The 15,676-nt window shown below is 45.9% G+C and overlaps 1 protein-coding gene across 1 annotated transcript in view; it reads right to left on the bottom strand.

Annotated features, from left to right (window-relative positions):
* Positions 1–5,005: 5,005 nt before the first annotated feature.
* The window catches only part of elp4 (elongator acetyltransferase complex subunit 4), a 65,830-nt gene continuing 55,159 nt past the window's right edge, over positions 5,006–15,676 (bottom strand). Inside the window, exon 10 of the mRNA XM_076286904.1 lies at positions 5,006–5,786. Coding sequence (XP_076143019.1) covers positions 5,676–5,786 — 111 coding nt within the window. The 3' untranslated portion in view covers positions 5,006–5,675. The remainder of the gene's footprint in view (positions 5,787–15,676) is intronic.

Below are 15,676 nucleotides of genomic sequence, written 5' to 3'. Positions count from 1 at the left end.
TGCACAGATGCATATCAGCCCAGTTCAGCTGGAGTGAAAGACACTGTTTGTAAGCTCATTTATCTGTGAACGGGTTGGTTTCCCTCTCCAAAAAACAATGTTTGCATAAGGATGTCCCCATTTCAACCTACCCATATTGGCTTTTGTCCTTATCTTTGGTTGCATTCAAATACATTGTGTATTCTATGGACAGTGGCATTATTAAGTAATATCATTTTGCTTTGGGGTTGTAACAAGCCTCGGGTCAAGTGCAAGCGCAAAAGTTGTGGTGGGTAGATTGAGTTTGGGCAAACTGTCTGTCTGTGCTGAGCAATAACATTGAGGGGAAATTTGGGAGAAAATGATTGCTCATTGGTAGACTGTGGCATTGATATAATCCAACTTGTTTATGTCCAATTGTAAGTATTTGTCTTCCCTAGGAATCTCCCTAAATAATTTCTACAATAAAAAGTTACTTTCATTTGTATTGCTCCCCAGAATATTCTATACATTTTATACAAATTTTCATGCATTGTAAAAAAACAACCTTTCTTTAGCTAAGGTACAAGTTGTCTCTTAGATATAGTTGTATTATAGTGTCATGCTGTCAAATAATTTTGTGCAACTAGAAATATTTAATTCCTATAATTATGATTACAAATGCTTGACAGAGTTTTAAACATAAGTGTTTGGCAGTTGTTTACAAGTACATATCAGAATTAACCATTGTTGATTGTAAAAACAGACCAAAGCCTTTGTATTTCATCTCTTACACAACATTTTGTTTTTATATATATTTGTCTTGTGTTGCAAGCATTTTTTGTAAGCATTTGTTTTACATTATATTACAATGGCTTCGAGTACATTTTGACTGCCGACTAATCCCGCAGTCTGTTATTTATAATTGAAGACCATGTCTATCATGCTTTGCGTTCTGCATTTTGATGTGTATCTGGGGGCATGGTCACGTCAGGGTTCTGGTTCAGAGTCAGTTCCATGCTTTGGGAGAAAGAAAGGTCTACACTGTCTCTTAAATATTTCAATTTGAATTTTATTTAAAATGGAGCTTTCTAAATGTATTTTGTGAAAAATATAAAAAAAACATTTTGTACAGTACAAAAAAAAAAGCGTCTTGATGAGAGCTCTCTTTCAACCTTTTTTTAGTGTTGCCAGATGAAGTGTTCAACTCCACTGGTTGAACCATTTCAAACAGGATCCTTTCCGAGTGATCTAATAGTGTTCTCAAAGCTTCACCACACAGACACAAGACCCAAAGCCCACCTTATAACCACAAAAAACCCTCCACGGACAAAAGCACCAACCGACTCCATACAACACAAGCACTACAAAAAACACAGGCACAATGGAAAGGCCAAACCATTCACCAGCACAGGCCCTTGTTTTGGTGGAGTTACGATGGTTTTAAAAAAAGGAGGAGGGAGGGAGAGAGGGAGGGAGAGAGAAAGAGAGAGAGGGGGTGGAGGGATAAAGCAGTCTGTGCCCTGGGCGAGTTGGGGGAGTGAGGGAGCGATTGTGTGGCAGAATGAGTTATTTTGCTTCACTTGCTATCTCAGCAGGGGGGTGGACGAAAGAGAGAGAGAGGGGAGGTCTGGGCCAGTGCTGGGTCAGGTGTAGGCTCACAGCACTGAAGGATTGTGGGATTGCTCTCATCTCTCTCTCTCTCTTCTCCCTCTTAAACACACTCCCAGAGTCATTTGCAGCCTTGGTCAATCTACTTCATATTGTAGCCTGACGTTAAGCCATAATGTGTGTAACAATTTAATAGAGAGGCACAGACCCCAAAAAACGTATTTTTGATCAGGCATCTGTAGTGGTTCCTAAAACATCATGTTGAACGTTTGATGAGTAAACAACTTAGAGATATAGGATGGGCAGGATCCAGTGAAGGATCAGAGTAACAGCTAAAGTAAACATAGAAACCATTTTATTATTTGCTTAGCCATTATTTTCTTTTCAATGTAGGCTACAGCACTGGCTGCCCATGTCTCTTTACTTTACACCTGAATCTGATGCACACAATATCTACAATTTGGCCGGTTTGATAAATAAATGTAGTTTATCAGAGAACAAAACACCCTGGCTAAAATGTTCCAAAGTTTTGCAACAGAAAACCTGTTGTGAACTTGGTGGGCTGAACTCTAGAAGCTGATTTGTTTTTTTTTCGCAATATTTTCTTTTTGTAAAATCTGGCATCAACTCTCAGATTGAATTAATTGAATACTCTGCATTCACAACAGACAAAGAATGTGGACGTTCATAGTTAAAAAAACATTCACACAAATCTGAAATGCCAACAACACTAATGCAAATAGTACAGGAATTCCAGTGGGGTTATTAAAAAGATTCCTGTAGGTGTGAGATGACAACCACACACAACAATGTGGGCGACGAGGAAAACCAGCCAGGGCATCAATCAAACAAGATGGTATGCTGCCCCCCCCCTCCCCCTGTGCTCTTGTGTTAGCAGGATATGTTCAGGCTGTGTCGATTAATGACGACTGATAATATTAGAGTGGGATTACGTAAACTAAGCCAGCGTGACAGATACAAAATGGAACTGCTCCGCTGACGTGGCTGTGCATCACAAGAGCTCAACCTCACACAGGTTGTTGCTGTAACAGTGTGTGTCTGTGTGTGTCTGTGTTTATGTAAATCTCTCAATGACTTTAACCCTCTATGTACTGTATACACATAGTTGTGATAACTCCTGAGTACATAGTTTTTTTGCATCATGAGTCATTTTAAACAGCACAGGAAGAAAAAAATAAATAAAACAAGCCTTGCCACATAGAAACGTAGAGCCTTTCAGACTGATTGAAATGTGTAATGGGGTGGTTCTAACAGCGCATCACAACACTCATCACACTGTAAGCTCAGCGCTTCTCTGCCTTCATCAACACTTTCCCCCCTAAACTGTGGTGACACGTTTCGAATCCTTCGCAGGTTTGTCCACGCAGACCTCCAGGTAATAATATCCGTGTAAGGAGGTAAACATAAATATGATTAGAGACCTCTGATTGATGAATATTTACACTTGTTAATTCACAGAAGGGAGTGAGTCAGATGATGATCGGTCATTACCACAATGAATTAAGTGCTACTTAGCATTTAATTAGAACACATTGCCATGTGATTGATGAACAGTTACAGACAGTTGTGATAAATCATGTTAAGGCTTATTACTTTTTGACATAAATGAAATGGCATGCTGTGTATTTACAATGTGTAAACCCTGTAGGTGTAGCAGGCCGAGATATGATGGCAGTCTCGTCACTGAGTTGCACTGTGTGTAAATAAAGAATGCGGGGAGCTGAAGAGAGAGGGGGGGGGGTGTCTGAAAACATGACTGGACAGGACAAAGACAGACCAAGGACCAGGTGAGGCATCAAAGCGCCGTCTCACTGTCAAATCAGACGGGACTGATGCAGACGGACCCAGTACAGACGGACAGAGGAGAGAAGGAAAAATGGCCTTTTCCTGACGGACGAGCCTCTCGTGTCTCAGCTAACGGATAAAAATCACCGCAACTATGAGTCTGGACCTGACACCCAGCAGCAAACACATACCCCTCACTGACACCAAGGACATGAACTGGGGCTGTTAGTCGGCGTTCATTATCGGGGCTTCTCAGAGAAAAAACAACAGTTCTGAAGACAGCGTCACAGCAGACAAGAGAGAAGCCACAAACAAGCAGTATGAGATGGACTTTCTGACATGGATAATGTGTCTCGTTGAGAAACAGCGTCTGAGATTTATATTCAGTGAGTCAAGTGCTCCTTTTTAGTCAGTGGTACAGAAGTCGTGCAGAAACTGGTGAGGATGGATATGGTGTTTGCAATCTAACAGAGATGGCAGCTGTTGAATACATGAAAGCCAGAGTTTGTGTACAGGCTCCACATCTTTGTGTTTTCGTACGTAGATTTATGTAACTAGACCTATGAATAATGCATGGCTGACAGTATTTTTACATTATGAGTACTCTTCCTCTAGAAGTCACTGGGGGTCATGTCATCTGAAATTTAAGTTAGAATCACATGCAGGCGCTCAAACACACACACACACACACACACACACACACACACACACACACACACACACACACACACACACACACACACACACACACACACACACACACACAGAAACAGCCCCAACCGTAGACATACAGTACATACATGTGAACAAACATATTCATTTGAATTTTAATTAACTTACTTTAATGTGCCTCAGGCATATGATGAAATCTTTACACATTAAAGGCCTAACGCATTAGACCAGTGCTATATGTATGACTGGACTCTATATCTATATATCTATACCTTTATATCCCAGAGAGAGCGTAACAGTAATATACAGCACCATGACTATCAGACATAGACAGATATAACAGAGATATACAACAAAGATAAATGAGAAAGAAATGGCGAAGGAAATGGAGATAGATGGAGAGAGAGACAGAGGAAGAAAAAGAGAGAAAGAAAAGACCAGCACTAGTGAAATAACTTTACAGTCTTACATCTTGTGGATGTTGCAAATGAGGCCGTCCACGGCAGCGTTTGACCTAATTTGCTCTCGCAGGCCTGTCAAAGCAGCGGGCTTGGGAGGAGCGGTGATGACCAATGGAATCCAAGCCGACCCCGCTCCCTCTCGTCCCCTCTCACCTACATATTCATGCACGGGCACCAGGGCTGGTCAGGCCAGATATGCTTTTAATCCAAGTTATGGAAATAACATTACAGTGTCTGTCTGAAGGGAGAGAGAGAGAGAGAGAGAGAGAGAGAGAGAGAGAGAGAGAAAAACAAAGAACCCTGAGCCCTGGGGCTGTGATGGAAGAGCCGCATAATGAATCCTGCTGCTTAATAAACACATGCCTTTTGCCTTCACCCAGGATCTAACTATTCTGACAACTAAACATCTCGCTTCTATTATTCACTTACACAGCAGCACAACAATCCCGAAAATGAAGGCAAGCATGGGTCAATAAAAGAAACGCACAGACACTGGCTGTAGAAAAAAAAGAAATTGTTTATTTTCTTCACATTAACAGCAACATATGGTGTACAAGAGTGCCTGAGTGCGGAGAGTGTGTCCGTGGTGCACCTGTGAGTTCAAGGGGATCAGCTTTGGAGTTCAGAGGGGCAACAGCGTGGGTCTGCTAAGGGGTAGAGCCCAGTATGCAACACAGCCTTCATTACTGATCATTTGCTTGATCTTTCCAAACCTTTCTTCTCCCACTGTTTATCCCATATATTCTCTCTCTCTCTCTCTCTCTCTCTCATGTATCTGTGTGTTGGTGAGGCGAGATGTCGGAGCAGGGAGAGGGGATGGTGTGCCTGTATGTGTGTGAGTGTGTGTGTCTGCGTGTATGTGTGTGTGTGTGTGTGTGTGTGTGTGAGAGACAGAGCGATGGGGTGTTTGGCGGAGGCAGACAAGTCTGATGTGGGGGGAGGGGTTGGAAGCTCTCGTTAGAATGTCATGGAAATGGCAAGGGAGGGGGGAGGTATGGCAGGGGGAAGAGAGAGAGGAGGGGGGGAGAGAGGGAGAGAGAAAGAGGGGGAGAGAGAGAAGGGAAAAAGAGGGAGAGAAAGAGAGGGAGAGAGGGAGAAAGAGGGGGACAGAGAGAGAGAGAAAGAGAGGGAAAGAGAGAAAGGGAGGGAAAGAGAGAAGCGAAAGCTCTAGAAGTCCAGGTGCTTGTTGCCAGTGGCGGTGGAACCACAGCCCGCTGCCAGCTCCACTTTACTCACACGACTCACTGTGTCTGACAGGTCTGGAGGCAAGTGCAGCCTCTGTGGAGAGAGAGAGAGAGAAAGAGAGAGAGATGGAGAGAGAGAAAAAAGGAGGGATTGAGAAAAACAGAAAAGGAGAAAAGAGTAAAGAGGAGGATAGAGGGAGAGGGAGAAAGAGTTTGAAGGAAAAGTGAAGGATAGTAAGAGAGAGAGAGAATGAGAGGAAGACGATAGAGAGACAGAGAGGTGGGAAAATAAAAGGAGAGAAAGCATGTCAGTCAAATACGAGGAGATACATACAATAGGCAATGGTCAACCAAAATGTAGAAGATTGCATCCATCCATCCATCAATCCATCCACACACATACTGTACATACACACACACCATTGAATGATGCTATGCAGGCTGTCAGACAAAAGAACATAGGCTTCAGAGAACGCTTCCTTTGACTCACATGGTTACGTAACATCATGTAATATTGTGTTGCTGCTGCTAGCACAAGATGCTAGGAAAAGAAAGGCTATGGGTTTAGTCTATAAAGAGCACATTCGCAAGTAGAAACACATACATTCTTTTTAATGTATGCAGCATGTATGACAAGCATTTTGTAAGAAAAACCCAAGAGCATGATTAAATAACACTGTGGGATTCATATCCAATCCATGCATCCAGATGGACTGGAGCCAAGTCCACCTGCGAGTCTTGGAGACCACTTCTCTCCCATCGGGTCTAAGAGGCTACGGGGTGGCTGTGGGAGAGGGAGGAAGAGTGTGGACCATGCTGTCCCTACTCACCCCCACGCACTCCAGAACTGGCCTGCGCAGCAGAGCTGCCATTTTTATATCCCATGTTTGCACACACAGAAAGCGCATTGAGCCCAAATCGCGTTTGACGCTTGGCCACGCACTCTCAATGGCCAGGCATGGACCTGTTAGCGTGCCGCTAAAAACCTCTCACCGTGTCTTAGTCTCTCAAGTGGCTCAGTGGAGGGGTGGGGTGGGGGGGTGGGAGGGGGTTGGAGTGGACTAGGGTTAGGTGCTGAGCTATGGATTATATCAGAGTCATTAGAATCAAGCGCTTTACCACGGTAACTTGTTCCACACCAGCACTAATCTCTCTCTCAAGGCTGGCCTGTGCCAACGGCTCGCACAAATGAGCCACAGCTAATGAGTGGTCCTCACGGAAATACATACACACACACCCGCACAAACTTACATAAACACACGCATGCATGCAAACTCATAAACACAGACACACACAATAAATTCACTTGTCATAATGCTAACACACCAATATGCATGCACTGACGCACGCACACGAACACACGCACACACACACACACACACACACACACACACACACACACACACACACACACACACACACACACACACACACACACACACACACACACAGGAAGGTTAAGAGGGACTTGACTCTGAAAGCAAAGCCACAGTGGAGAGCACTAAAAGCTGAGGGCCTGCACTGGTGAGTGAAGAGGCGTACGAGAGGGTGTACGTGTGAGCACGCAGGGACACACGCGGCCACCTTTCGGGGTCTTATCCCCACCTCAGACAACCCAGTGATTTTGGGCAGAGAGGCCGGCGGGGGCATCCCAGCACCAGCACCCCTGAACCCACACACCCCTCTGGCTCTCTCCCTGCGGCCGAGGGGGATAATGGTGAACCTCGCCCCACAGCAGATACTTATCTGGGGCCTAATGACGGACCTCTGCAGCCCCCCATTGTGTGTCCTGGATGAGAGAGGAACCCCGTTATTACAAGCAGGGATAAGGGCCCTGGTCTGATCTCTCCTCTATCGCGCTCCGCTATCTCATCCCCATCTCTCCCCCTCTTCCTTCTCTCTTCACTGCCTCCCTTCTTGTTCTGTCCTCCTCTCATCCTAAGCCATTGTACGACCACTGTCCCCTTCAGGTCGGGATAAAGTGCCACTAGTAACACCCCGGATGGTTCGCTTTGAGGCAGTGACATTGCAATTCCTTGGAGCAATCAGTTAACTCTAGAGGAAAGATAAGATGCAGAGCTTTTAGTGTGGAATTTGTACACAATTTGTGGAAGTACAAAAGGACCAAATGACATGAGTCAATGCACTAATGAGCAACATGTGTATCTTTTGATGCCTCTTGAGTGTCAGAAGCCGGGGAACGACATGATAGTGAGATATCCTTTGAATTATCCATGCATTGTGTTGCGCAGCGCAGTAAATATGCTTTTTAGTAAGGCCTACACTAGTGGGGATCCAAACGAGCTTCAGAAATAACATAGCTAATTGATTAAACAAACTCTTTCTCACACACACCAATCCCCCCCCCCCCCCCCACACACACACACACACACATACACAACCACCCACTCACCCACTGGCCCGCCCACCCACACACACACACACACACACAAAGAAGGCCTCCAGAAGATGTTTCTTGAGTTTAGGGCAGCGTAACCTTTCATGTCTCCGAGCCAGCCAAGTGTGAGTAAAAAAGAGAAATAATGCATTGATCAAGCCATGACTGCGCGCCACAGAGTGCACTGCAGCGGAAAGTTTGAGGAGCAAAATCAATAGCACATAAGTAGACCTCGGTGTGGACAAGGTAAAATCAACAACGGCGAGAGGAGGAAAAAAGAAAAGGAGGGAGAAAAAAAAATATCACACTCCTCTGAGACAGTCACGCACCTATAGACCCACCGAGGCTGCTTTGGCGGAGAGCCTCCAGTCTGGACGGAGCGCATGCTGAAAGGAAGGTCATCCTGTTCCGAACAACCACACCGACATCGGCAACCTTGATAGCGGGCCAATCGATGACAGATAGCGCAGAGTAGGATAAACAGCCCAGGAGCTCAGAAGCCCGGAGACTCCATCGTCTTCAGATCAAGACACGGCCAATTACAAGACCTGGACATTACATTCTTTTTCTCTCACAAAACTTTCACTTCCTGTTAAGTGTTTATTTAAGCAACCGTTATGTGAACTTGATCTGAGCAACTGACTTGGTCTGTAGTTGCTGTTTTATCATTACAACAGAGAGAGGGAAGAAAAAAACTGAGGGAAGAGAAAACGAGATGAGGAAGAAAGAGACGTAAAAAGAGAAATATTATTCTCATAACCATTAACTCATGACCATTAAGCAGCTTTTGGGGAGCTGGCACCTTGTCAGTGTGAGAGTCACACAAAGTCTACTGAGGATTCCAGTGCTGCTCTGTGATCTGAAAGCCAAAGACTTTTCCACTGCCCCACAACGCTGGGTATGGAGGCCCAACGCGGAGGCTGGCTTCTCCTGACCCTTGACCAATCCACTGAACCCCAAACTGCTCCCGATGCGCAGGTTGGCGCCTTGCATGGCAGCTTCCACCATCGGTGTATGAATGTGTGAGGGTATGGGTGAATGTGAGGGCATTATGCTATAAAGCACTTTGAAGAGTTTTTGCCCGGATGAGTAGAAAAAGCAGTATAGACCCTTTCAAGAGAGTTCCATTATCAGCATCATAGTTGGCCCCACAAGACTTACTTTTTAACATTCCATATGTTATCTTAAAGGCAGAGGAAGTAGATTGGGGCCCAAATAGAACGTTCAAGCATTGTTTTTGTTTTTATTGTTGAAAGGGTCTATACAAATGCAGTCCATTTAGCATTTGCGATTAGCCGCTACACCCCCTGGTAGTGGACAGGTCCCATAGCCCTCACTAGTGTTGGGGCACGTGCCCCTTTCGGCAGGCTTGGCACGCAGGGGTAAAGGTCTCTCCGTCACAACAGTGCCACGGAGCAAGCCCTGCCATAGGGAGGGGCCGTGACAAAGCACCACATGAACCTTAAGCACCTGAAATGATACCCAAGGGTCTCTCCAGAAGCACCTTAGGGCTGGCTTTGATTAAGAGGGTTATTTATATTACCCCACAATGGACAATAAAAACGCCTCAGCTGATGAGGGCTTTATGGCTCAACGCAACTCAACGCTCCCAACATCTCACAAGCCACAAGGGAGAAAAGAAAGAAAGATGCTGTAAGAGACACAAACTGAGAGTTGGGCAACTAAGTGGAGAAGTTGTCAAATTTTTATTGTCTCGATTTAGATGTGTTCACAGTATTTAGCATCTCTAATTTGAAATTAAAATAGCCTAACTGCGCCAAAGAGAGATTAAGGGGGGGGGGGATCCTAAAAGCACTCCATCAAAGAAATTCCAAAGTCCGTAACTGCTAATTACAAAAGCATTAGGTGCATTAGTCAATTACTTCACAGAGTCTTACCAACAGCTCCAAAACCCAAAGAATTCTGGGACAATAAAGGCCCAGTGGTCACAAATCATGATAGGTCTGATTTCAATCAGCTTAGCTCATTTGCTAATACATTCTGACACGTACATTGCAGCTTTCTTTGCATTTCCTAGAGGCATAAGAAAAAATGGTGTTCCTCAGTTTGCCATGTCTTCATGAATTGTGTTTAAAAAGTAACAGTATATGTATGCTCCTTGTTCCATCTGTTTTATGGCTGGAAGACACATTCTACATTGTTTAGGTTAAAATGCATGTTGTAGGCCACAAATACAGTTTAGAATGAAAAGTAAAGTGTGCAAAAGGAACTGTATGCCTACCAAGGCAGTGAGAAGGCGATTATCTGTGAAAATTCTGTATTTCATCACTTACTGCAGAGAGGGACATCTACACATGTGAACCAAACATTCCGACGGCCTTGTGAAATTCTAACCCTTCTCGTTTCGGAACGAAAGCGGACACAAATCTCCACCTTCCTCTTCTTTTGTGATCTGAAAAGGTAGGTAACCTGAGCCTGATCCCTGGGCTTGTCTTCAGCTTCTGTAGAGTTCATCTCTCGCTGCGGTTACACACACGCCTCAGGCTGCCCCAGCGCTGACGCCCCCCCCCCCCTCTCCACCGTCCACTCAAGACCGAATGGCCATGTTAGGGCCCCTCTACTGCACTGTACCAAGTGTAGAGAAGATAAGGATGTATTTATTATCGGGGCGCATTACTGCAAATAACGCCTTAGGTCCCAGTGTTGGGGCAGCCGTGGCCTACTGGTTAGCACTTCGGAACCTGTAACCGGAGGGTTGCCGGTTCGAACCCCGACCAGTAGGCACGGCTGAAGTACCCTTGAGCAAGGCACCTAACCCCTCACTGCTCCCCGAGCGCCGCTGTTGATGCAGGCAGCTCACTGCGCCGGGATTAGTGCTTCACCTCACTGTGTGTACACTGTGTGCTGTGTGCGTTTCACTAATTCACGGATTGGGATAAATGCAGAGACCAAATTTTGAAATTGAAATTCCACTTCTTAGGGATACTGACATAGCGATTGTGCATTTCTTTGGAAGCATGATGAAATCACCATTCAAGGGAGAGGATGTGTCAGAGCACAACACTTCACTCTAAAGCTAATACCAGGGAAAAGAAAGTGAAAGCATTTTTACTTCCATCAAGCAAAAATAAACACAAGGCCTCAAATACTCAAAATCATAAACATATTGGAGAAGAGCACTTGTTTTAACATGTTAGCAGTTTCTGCAAGTTGTGGACGAGAAGTAAACACACTGGTTGTGGACGAGAAGTAAACACACTGGTTGTGGACGAGAAGTAAACACACTGGTTGTGGATTGGAGGATCTGACATCAGCTTAGACTGTGGAGGAGGAGGCCCTGACTCCATGCTCTGTAACCGGTAAAGGTCATGTGCAGCCCGTGTCACCTGACTGGCCGCGCCGAGCCCACGAGACTTCCAGGAGACACACACACGGAGACACGGCGAGAGGATGCGTCTCCTGCGTGGCCCATAATGCATCTGACAGGTCAAACAAAGTCTGGGGGATGATCCCTGCTCCCACCAACGCTTTCCGTTCCCCTTTTTCTAGGACAAATATTTTTCACGCTCAATTTCCATATGCTTGACTTGTACTTCATGCGGAGGAAAGAAAATAGAATTTTCTAATTATGCAGGTCTTAACAGGACTTTGTACAGGGTTGTGAAATATTTTTACCTGATGGATGTCAGACGTCTGACTAATAATTAAATGTGTTCAGGATATTACTGTCTTTGGCATACTTTATATAACTATCAACAGAGCAAACAAAGTAAACAGACATACATAACATACAGTAAACATGTAAACAATACAAACAATCTACCAATGGCACAGAGCAACCACATTATTTGCCAAACCCTTTCACAAGGGAATAAACCACATTGTCATTCTCCAGGCACGTTCATTAAACGGCCATTTAAATGCCTAACAGTGCTAGCTGTTTGACCAGTGCAGAGGAGGGACATGAGATGACCGCTGCGGCCAGTCACAAAGGCTCCTGCTAGAGTATGACTATCACTATCACCCCCCCCCACACACACACAGACACACACACACCCCTCGAGCGGCACTTCCCCTGCAGGTCTAGATTGTCCAGTGCAGTCAGTGTCTGCAGGGGGCACAGAGTCGAGGTCAAAAAGGCCTCTGCCAGGACTTTCTATCCGCTCCCCTCTGCAGCGTTTGGAAGTGTGATGCTGTGGGAGAGGCCCGGAGGGGCATGGTGGTGGAGGTGGGATGGGGGGATGTGTGTGTATGTGTGTGTGAGTGTAAAAGTGTGTGTGTGTGAGTGTAAAAGTGTGTGTATGTGTGTGTGTGTGTGTGAGTGTAAAAGTGTGTGTGTGTGTGTGTGTAAAAGTGTGTGTGTGTGTGTGTGTGTGTGTGAGTGTAAAAGTGTGTGTGTGTAAAAGTGTGTATGTGTGTGTGTGTGTGTGTGTGTGTGTGTGTGTGTGTAAAAGTGTGTGTGTGTGTGTGTAAAAGTGTGTGTGTGTGTGTGTGTGTGTGTGAGAGAGTGTAAACGTGTGTGTATGTGTCTGTGTGTGTGTGTGAGTGTAAAAGTGTGTGTGTGTGTGTGTGTGTGTGTATGTGTGTGTGTGTAAAAGTGTGTGTGTGTGTGTATGTGTGTGTGTGTGTGTGTGTGTGTGTGTGAGTGTAAAAGTGTGTGTGTGTGTGTGTGTGTGTGTGTGTGTGTATGTGTGTGTGTGAGTGTGTAAAAGTGTGTGTATGTGTGTGTGTGTGTGTGTGTGTGTGTGTGTGTGTGTGAGAGTGTAAAAGTGTGTGTATGTGTCTCTGTGTGTGTGTGTGAGTGCAAAAGTGTGTGTGTGTGTGTGTGCGTCTGTGTGTTAGGGGTAGGGGTGGTGGTTGGGGGCATAGGGACCCTGAGGAAAAGTTGGTTGGCCAGCTGGCGTCACGGAGGCGAGAGATCCCGCCCGAGGGTCAGACGTGGCCTGCGGAGGTCGCGAGGCGCAGAGGACAAACATGTGTAAGTGGCGCTTTCACATCCGATAGGCCGCGCTGAGACGCTACAGCCACATGCGTTATGACAGCACAACTGGAGGACCGCTGCCTACGTAGTCCCTCGGATTCGGCTTTTTAAACCATTATTACTGTTTCGCACAGCATGGATCTCTGAGTAATGTATTCCCCATTGCCTTCTTGAAGTGTTTTACGGTGAATGACAGACTATAGTTACTGGTATAGTGCCAAGGGATCAGAAGTATTTCTTAACTGATCACAGGACTAAATTCAAAGTCTCTTTTTGGAAATCTTGAAACCCAGGGATATGAACTCCAAGAGTTGCATCCTATCTAAAAAACAAACGGTCATAGCACAGAATTTGGCAACATTTTTGTAGTTCTATTGTTCTAGACAACAACCACAAACATTCATGTAAAACAAAGTGGATTCATTAAAATTATCATCAACAATATACAGCTAATAAATATGCCATGGAATAGGACTCTGCTCTGTTTCAAACATATGAAATCTCAATCTGTGTTACATCTGTGGACCATCATAGCCTCTTGAGTATTATTGTCCACGTATATTCATCCAAGTTGACACAGGTACCAACAGACAACTCGTCCCCCTCCACAATGCTCACTGCACCTCCAATCCCCCTGTTACTCTACCACTGATCACAGACAATAACAGAAGAGCAACATTTCCCCCACATCTATGTTTTATTCATAACTCTGTCTTAAGAGCTTGCAGTGACCCCATTGCATGACACAGTGGTATTTACAAGCAGTCCGTCATGGAGACAGACTGGCACTATGCCACCTTAAAAACCAGTCTACCCCCCCCCCCCCCCCACCGCACCCCACCGCTGTACCCACTAGAGCAGTGAAGTTCAACCACAGTTTAAAACCGGAGCGGACGACTGCTGCGGGAGGTCGGCCCTGGGTTACTGCGCCAGAGCTCTGGGAAGAGCCAGGCACCGGGACGGGACCGCGCAGCTCTCTGTGTCTCCTGTGCACGTGGGTGTCACGTCAGTGCAGTCTGTACAGGTTTGGTAAAGGGGTCATAGCTAGCGTTTGTGTAAGTGCATGTGTATGCATGTTGATACAGATGTGCTTGGGACTAAGCACATAAGGTTCTACGGTTCTTTTCTGGTTTTCCCCCTCACTGTTGCTGTAGTGTGTGGTTGATGAGGCTGTTCCTGTAGTGTGTGGTTGATGAGGCTTTTCCTGTAGTGTGTGGTTGATGAGGATGTTCCTGTAGTGTGTGGTTGATGAGGCTGTTCCTGTAGTGTGTGGTTGATGAGGCTGTTCCTGTAGTGTGTGGTTGATGAGGCTGTTCCTGTAGTGTGTGGTTGATGAGGATGTTCCTGGAGTGTGTGGTTGATGTGGCTGTTCCTGTAGTGTGTGGTTGATGAGGATGTTCCTGGAGTGTGTGGTTGATGAGGCTGTTCCTGTAGTGTGTGGTTGATGAGGCTGTTCCTGTAGTGTGTGGTTGATGAGGCTGTTCCTGTAGTGTGTGGTTGATGAGGCTGTTCCTGTAGTGTGTGGTTGATGAGGCTGTTCCTGTAGTGTGTGGTTGATGAGGCTGTTCCTGGAGTGTGTGGTTAATGAGGCTGTGCTTCCTGCAGGAGAGGTCCAGTGGAAGGGCCAGTTCCCCTCTCTGTTTTACTTCATGTGTGTGGGACATTTCTCTATGCACGGTTTTTGAGTATGTGTGTGAGTTAACCAGAGGTGGTGTCCTGGTGACTTGCTGAAACTGGTCTTTCTCTACAGGTCCTTCTTCTAAGCTTCGAAATTTGCATTTGTGTGTGTCGGTGCAAGGTGTGTGTGTGTCTGTATGTGTGTGTGTCTATGTGTGTGTGTCTGTATGTGTGTGTCTGTGTGTCTATGTGTGTATGTGTCTGTCTGTGTGTGTGTGTGTGTGTCTGTATGTGTGTCTATGTGCGTGTGTGTGTGTGTGTGTGTGTGTGTGTGTGTGTGTGTGTGTGTGTGTGTGTCTGTGTGTGTGTGTGTGTGTGTGTGTGTATGTGTGTGCGTGTGTGTCTATGTATGTGTGTGTCTGTGTGTGTGTCTGTGTGTTAGTGTGTGTGTGTGTGTGCGTGAGTGTGTGTGTGTGTGTGTGCGTGAGTGTGTGTGTGTGGTGCTCTGCTGACTTCCTGAACCCCCATCCTTCTCCCTGGTACAATAGGTGTCAGTGGGTCCTGAGAGGAAGCTGACAGTGCTGAGGGGGGGGGGGGGGGGGAGGCAACACTGCAACAGCACTATTCCCTGGGCTATGGAGGAGTGCGTGTGCTCAGGCCAGTGAGAGCCTGGGCTATGGAGGAGTGTGTGTGCTCAAGCCAGTGAGAGCTTGCGCTCAAGGGTTTCTCCCACAATGCCAAGTCCATTGAGGTGATGGAGAGGGGGAAGAGAGGTGTTAAAGTTGCCCTCTTAACGCTACACACCCCACAAGGCAAGTCATTGCTGCAGCTGTCGTATGTTTCTACGCCTTGATGGTAGTGACGCAGAATTGGCGCTCAGAAATGTTTGGTGAAAATGTCTTGGTGCTTGCAGGTTTGTGTATGAATGAGAATATGTGTGTGTTTGTCCGTGTGTGTGTGTGTGTGTATGTGTGTGTGTGTGTGTGTGTGTGTGTGTGTGTGTGTGTCCCAGTGAGAACACAGAGGT

This window comes from Alosa pseudoharengus, unplaced genomic scaffold (assembly GCF_046254945.1).
Source record: "Alosa pseudoharengus isolate Yale_2024_CS ecotype anadromous, Long Island Sound unplaced genomic scaffold, YU_APseudo_1.1 YU_APseudo_1.1_scf_16, whole genome shotgun sequence".
Lineage (NCBI taxonomy): Eukaryota > Metazoa > Chordata > Actinopteri > Clupeiformes > Clupeidae > Alosa > Alosa pseudoharengus.
This window is presented reverse-complemented; position numbering and strand designations above follow the sequence as displayed.